The sequence below is a fragment of the Neovison vison genome, chromosome 7 (genome assembly GCF_020171115.1).
Source record: "Neovison vison isolate M4711 chromosome 7, ASM_NN_V1, whole genome shotgun sequence".
Taxonomy (NCBI): Eukaryota; Metazoa; Chordata; class Mammalia; order Carnivora; family Mustelidae; genus Neogale; species Neogale vison.
Genome location: NC_058097.1, coordinates 146,691,764 through 146,698,610, shown reverse-complemented (window position 1 = coordinate 146,698,610; position 6,847 = coordinate 146,691,764). Strand labels below are relative to the sequence as shown.

General features: G+C 53.9%; 1 protein-coding gene across 1 annotated transcript; it reads left to right on the top strand.

Annotated features, from left to right (window-relative positions):
• The first annotated feature begins 292 nt into the window (after positions 1-292).
• Positions 293-1,186, top strand: B3GNT6 (UDP-GlcNAc:betaGal beta-1,3-N-acetylglucosaminyltransferase 6). The gene is given in 7 exon segments (XM_044260202.1): positions 293-430; positions 432-612; positions 615-743; positions 746-873; positions 875-987; positions 989-1,032; positions 1,035-1,186. Coding segments are annotated over 7 exon segments (885 nt in total).
• Positions 1,187-6,847: the final 5,661 nt, after the last annotated feature.

Sequence of the window (6,847 nt, the reverse complement as noted above, 5' to 3'; positions counted from 1 at the left end):
GGACTGTGGGAGACGTGAGATGCTTCTGTGTACTCTTGAACTGCGTTTCCTTTGACCTTGTAGCAACAAAGTTGAGAAGGCCTGGTTCTGGGAGAGAAGTTGGAAGGGTGCCCTTCCGCTGATGTCAGACATGACTCCTGGCTCACTTCTGACTCGGTTTCCCCCACAGATGTCTTTTGCCTGCCACAGGTCCACGAATCCCAGGGCTTTGTCCCTCTTTCTGGTGGGTTTGAGTTGGCCCTGCACCTCTGGTTCCTCCAAGCCTCTGGGTCCCAGAGGGAGAAGGTGTGGGATGGTTCTCCAGAGGCTCCCCCCTTCTGCCCTTGCGGCTGTGCAGCCATGGGCATTCCGTTCAGAGTCCCGAGGTGTGGCCAACGACTCGGTCAACGCCATGGTCGACTTCGACTTCGAGCAGCTCCCCGCGTGCATCCTCAATCCAAGACTTCCTGCGGTGCAGCCACTGCCGCCACTTTCCTCTGCTCTGGGACGCGCAGACCAAGTGCGTGGGCTACCGCGCGCTGCTGCGGGCGGTCAAGTTTTGGCCCGCCAGCCACGAATGGCGCGAGCTCATCCGCAGCACGTGGGGGCAGGGGCTCCGCCCCTTCCTGCTGGGCTCCCTGGGGTCCAGCAGGACGAGAGCGCTGGGCGGCTGGCGGCGCTGGAGGCGCTGGCGGGGTTGGCGGCACTGCAGGCGCGCGAGCACAGCGACGCGCTGCAGCGGGCCTTCCCCCACACCTTCCTCAGCCCACGCTCCAGCACCTGCTCTACTGCCTGGCCGAGCGCCGGCCGCGCGCGCGCTTCCGGCTCAGCCGCGGCGACGACGTCTCCGCGCACACCGCAGACGTGCTCCACTGACTGCAGACGCGGCAGCCAGCCGGGCCGCCCCCTCCTCGCCGGGCAGCTCCTGGCCCGCTCGGTGCCGGTCCGCGACGGCTGCAGCAAGTCCTTTGAGCCCCCGCGGCTCTACCCCGGGCAGGCCTACCGGCTGCCCAGCCCCGCGCGAGGCCGCCCGCCACAGCCCGCTCTTCCCCATCGGGACGCCTACAGGGGCACGTGTCTGCAGCGCGCTAGCCCTGCGCCGGGCAGTCCTTCCACCCCTGCCTGCGCGGCGAGCGGCGGCCTGTGCACCGCTGTGCGCCCTACGAGATGCTGCTCACGTGGGAGGCGCTGCGCGAGCCGGGGGTGAGCTGGACCCGGGTCCTGAGTACGGGTGGGCAGGGTGGGAGGGTGAGCAGCCCCCACACGAGACGCTTTCCGCGCTGAGAACGCATCTTCCCTCCTCTGTATGCCTTCTATGCTCCCACCCCCCAGCTCGGTGCACCCGAATCCGAACCTGGCTACACAATGGAATCACCAGGGCGGGAGTGGGAAAGGCATGGGGCCTGGCCCCACCTCCACAGTTTCTGACTCTGCCCGTCTGGGGTGTCCTCAGACATCTAGGTGATCTGAATGTGCAGCTTCATTCGGAATGAAGCCCACTGGGCAAGGGAGGTCTGTTATCCTTCCAAACCCAGCTCCCTTGCCCCCTCCAGGAGCCTAAGGGTCTAGCTCCCGCACTGAGTCAATGGGGGCAGTGGAGCAAGGCGGTGTGCGGAGCCAGGATGGAACGTCACCTGTTGGGTGCGGTACACGGATACTACACTTGATCTTAGCCAAAAGGCGGAGAAGCGATGGGGTGCAGTACACGGGTGGTCATTACCTTCATTCGCTCTGCTAGTGATGGGGCCAAATGGCCAGTCAGCAGGTGGATGCCCTCCCCTAGAAGTCAGTTCACACTTGGGCCCTGGAAAGCAACCAGATCAGAGCGCGGGGTGGGGGGGGGGGTCTGACAGACTTCCTCCCACCCAGTTCTCACTACCACTCCCCCACCCCCGCAATACCTCTGTGAGGTCAAAATCCCCACTGTGTAAAGGGGGACCCTGAGGCTCACCAAGGACAGTGATCCAGGGCCATGTGGTCATTACCAGTTATCCCACCACTCTGGTCCCCTCCACACTCAGACTCCAGCTGATGGCCTTTTCTAATAGTCTTGCCCATGCACACCTGCCCCAGCAGCACTTACTCCCGGGATGGGGAGGATGGCACGGGGGCACAGACAGGTTCCTTGTCAGGTCTGGGCCTCAGAGTTGGTCAGCCTTGGGGAACCAAGCTGGGGATTCGGGGGGGTGGGTCAGTGATGATGAAACTGTGAAAGATGCTGACTGGGAAATCGGGACTATATTTGGAAAGTGTGTGGAGGTCAATGTACAGAACTGTGTTGGGGGTGGGGAATCCGATTAGCAGCCTTGAGGGACAATGATCAGGGAGAGTGCAGGGGTGATTGGCTCTGTTGTGAACATCAGGTAGGAGGCTGGGGGGTCAGTGATCAGGACTCTGGGAATGGGGCTGTGGTCCTGACCGCCAGGAGCTGTCCGCCATCTTGGCAGAGCAGGAAAATCAAGGAAACAGCTTCAGGGTGAGGCAGAATTGTGTATCAAAGTCCCCGCCTGACAAGAGGGGCACAACTTCAAGGAGGAAGGAGCTCCAGTGGGAAGTCAGGAGGCCGACCAAACGCCTTCCCTGCCCTCAGGACAAGACCCATCCCTCCCCTATGATGGACTAGATCTGGGCAGAACCACATGCAGTGTCTTGTTTTGTGGTGCTCCCTCCTGCCTCTGCCTCTCCACACAAGCTCTCATCCCTTCACAGGAAATATCTTCCAACCGCCACCACCATCCACGTCTCTCGAGGCATTTAGGAAGTTGCCAGCTCTCCGCCAAAATCTGCTATTCCCTCCCTCCTGGGCGTACACCACTGCCTGGAAGCCTCCACTGCCAAGTTTCGTTGAAATTCGCCATGACCCTGTGAGCAGGCTTTCTTAGATGACTGCTTGTGGACACCATGAGGAGCACACCTGAACCCAGCCTCGCCTGGGCTCACCTCCCTGGATTGGCCCAGGGATGGGACTGTGGCCCAGCTCTGACCTCACAGATGAGGACAACACTCCAGGCCTACCTCCAAACAAAGAGCTGCTCTACCCAAGATGTCAATAGTGCTGAGGTTGAGAAAAATCTTTTCCTCTCTACAAGGACCTGGAGTCAACCCTGGATCTCCAACAGGCCTTTACCCAACTCCTGATGCGGTAGCCAACTGCCTCAGGGGTCACCTCGCTTGAGTGTGCCGCAGCCACACCTCAGGCCTGCCTCCCCAACTATGCTCCCATTTCAGGAAAGGGCCCTATCATCTCCTGACTGGTCCACGCCAGAAGTGGGCGGTGATGATGCATCTCGAACTCTCCTTCTCCCTCATAGCCCATCTGCTCCACCACCAAGTTCCATTGATCCAAAATAGCTCTCCATTCAGTTCTTTCTCATCTGTCCATCTTCTTCTCCATGGTGCCAACTCTCACATGGGCCAGAGCCACCTAGGGATCCATTCTCTACCTCACAATAGCCAAAAGCCAGATCTGGTCATCAATTGGCCCCTCTCAAAATCTACCCCTTTTGCCCTTGGATAAAGAGCAAATGCTTTTCCCTGCCCTCAGGACAAGGCCCATTCCTCCCCTATGGAGGAATCTGCATTCCTTTGACCCCTCCAGCTTTATTTCTCCCCACTCTGCTGGGGCCTCTTGAGGTTTGATGCATTCTCTCTCTAGCCCCGGGCCTTCCACCATGCTGCTTCCTTGCCTGAAATATTTTTCTACTCTCGCTTCATTTTTTAAAAAGTATTTTATTTATTTATTTGACAGAGAGAGAAAGAGCACAAAAAGGAGTGGAGGCAGAGGGGAGAAGCAGGCTCCCTGCTGAGCAAGGAGCCCAATGGGGGACTCCATCCCAGACTCCTGGGATCATGACCTGAGCTGAAGGAAGATGCTTAACCCACTGAGCCACCGAGGCACCTCCCCTGTCCCACCTCTTCCCCACCCCTACTCCTCTTCCTTCATCTGACAGAACCTTCAGATGCAAGGTGAAACGTCACCTCTTTGGAAAAGTGCTTCCCAACCCACTAGTCCTGGGGCACAGGGTTTCTCAACAGGATGAGAAACCTTGTTCTAGCTTACACTCTACCTTGTTCTAGCTCTGAATTCCCCAGAACTCTCGTATCTGCATTCCCACTGCGGTGACAAATTACCACAAAGCCAGCTGCTTAAACCCATGCAGATTTATTCTCTTACAGTTCTGCAGGTCAGAAGTCCAACACAAGCTTCATTGACTTAAAACCAAGGTGTCAGCAGGACTATATTCCTTTCTGGAGCTCTGGGGTGAATCTCCTTTCTTGGCCTCTTTCACCAATTCTTACTCTTCTGCTCCTCCTGCTTTTAGGGACCCTTGTGATCACATTGGGCCCACTTGGATAATCCACTAGGATCATCTTAAATCCACTAGGATTCCTATCTTAAAATCAACTCGTCAGCAACATTCATTCCCCCTGCAACCTAAATTCCCTTTTCCCTTGTAACCTAAACTATTTGTAAGCTCCAGGGGTGAGGGTGTGGACATATCTTGGGGATCGTTATCCTGCCTACCAGTGCCTAATAAATATTTGTTCAATATGTGAACAGTGATTAAATAATCAACTAAAACTAATAAATGAACAAATGTTCTCCCTTCACGCAGACCTCCCTGAGGCAGAGTCTCAATGCTGGATTCCCTTCTCCCTAGGGCTTGTAACAGACAAGAAAACCAGAATGCTGAGGCCAGGATTGGACACCTTCCTTATTTACTAGAAAGTCTGACTTCTGTGCTTTGACAACTTCCTCCTGTTTTCCTGACAAGCAGATGGACTATCCCCCACCGCCCCTTTACAAGTAAAGAGATTAAGACTCAGGAAATTTATAGCTCAGAAGGGTTAGAACTCTGTAGTTATGGGCCTGCTGTGTCACTCTGGGTCCTGGTCATCCCTTCTCTGAAGCTGAGCTGCTCTTGTCACCAGGCCCAGTGAAGACCAGCGTCCAGCAGCGCCCTGGCACCCCCTCGCGTCATCTGGTCCTCAGGCGTGCCCAGCTAGCACTCACCCCGCCGGCTCTTCAGGCTCTTGCGCCCCACAGCCGCGAGGGGGCGCTCCTCGCACACCGTTTCTGCGGGGAGGGTGGCGGCGGGGTCCTGGATCGGTGAAATTCTGGGTCACGGGAACGGTGCTCCCAACGTCGTTATCCCACCAGTGCTAATTGACAAAGACCACATAAGCAGAGAAAACGATGGGCTTGTCTCACAAACGCGCTTGCGAAATCCTACATAAAATACCAACAGACGGAGCCTGACAACATGTAAAAAAGGAAAATGTATCAGCATCTGGATGGGTTTATCCCAGAAATTCCAGGTGGATTTATTTAGCATTAGAAGAGCAATCGCGGTGAATGGATAGAAAAGGACGATCTGTCAGTGTGGCACTCAGATCAAGAGAAATGTATCTCTGGTGCAGGAGAAAAAAATGGATGAAATTCAACACCCATTCCCGACTCACTCCCTCCTTTCCTTCTCCCTCCTTCCCGCCCTCCCTTCCTTCCTTCCTTTCTTTCTTCTTTCTTTTTTTTTAAGATACAGAGAGAGAGCATGAGCTGGGGAGGGGCAGAAGGAGAGGGAGAGAGAATCTCAAGTCAGCTCCGTACTCAGCAGGGAGCAGTGATGGGACTGGATCTCTCCACCCTGAGATCATGACTCAAGCCCATATCAAGAGTCCGTTACATAATGAGCAACCCAGGTACCCCAGCCATTCATGACTTTCAAAAAAAAATTTTTTTTTTTCTTTGTAAAAGGTGAAAGCATTTGAAAACATTTCCTTTAAGATTTGGAATAAGATGGGGCGCCTGGGTGGCTCAGTCCTTAAGCGTCTGCCTTCAGCTCAGGTCATGATCCCAGGGTCGTGGGATCGAGCCCCGCATCATGCTCCCTGCTCAGCATGGAGCCTGCTTCTCCCTCTCCCACTCCCCTTGCTTGTGTTTACTCTCTCACTGTGTCTCTCTTTGTCAAATGAATAAATAAAATCTTTAAAAAAAAAAGATTTGGGACAAGATTAGATGTGCCCACCATCACTTCTGTTCAACGTTGTTCAAGACGTGAGAGCACAGCAGGAAGACAAGATAAAAATTCAAAGATATAATGACTTGAAAACAGAAAGAAAACAATCAAAACCTCAGAGATCTGCAACCCTATCTGCAATTTCCCGTCTCTATAACAAACTAATGCCATACTCCTTATCTGAAGTGAAATTTGTGCATAACTTAATCTCTCACACATATATTTTCCAAAAAAATCACCATAACCCTTTAGTTTTAATATTAGATTAATAAAATACTTTAAAATTATATGAATTGTAATGTGTAAGTTCTTGGGCAAAACAAGAATAAACAAAAAACTCCTTACAGATCTCTAAACTAGGGGGCAGTACACCTCATTGAGAACCAACATACAAAAATCAATTTAATTTCTATATAGTAGTAATAAGTGGTCAGGAAAAGTCATTTTTTAAAAAAAGTACCACAATAATAGAGGGGCACCTGGGTGGCTTGGTTGGTTAAGGGACAAGCACCTCCAAGCCCCTGACTGCCTTGAATCCCTACCCCAACCATCATCATCCCCACTGGCCAGATGTGGAGACTGAGGCCCTGGTAGGAGAATGACCTGCTTAAAGTCACACCAATCTTTAGAGGGAGGAAAACCTTCTGGGTCCCACCCATCTCAGGGGCACTGGGAACTAGGAACGGAATGGTGGCCACAGACCTCTGAGGCAGGAGGGGAGGGGGGGGACTCCAAGGTCAGGCCCACCTCAGCTTCCACACCATTCCCCTTTCATGTTCCCTTCCCAGCCCTTCACCCATTCAATTCCAGAACCCCACCTGGGTGCCCCCCAACTCCTGCCCCTGGAGGCC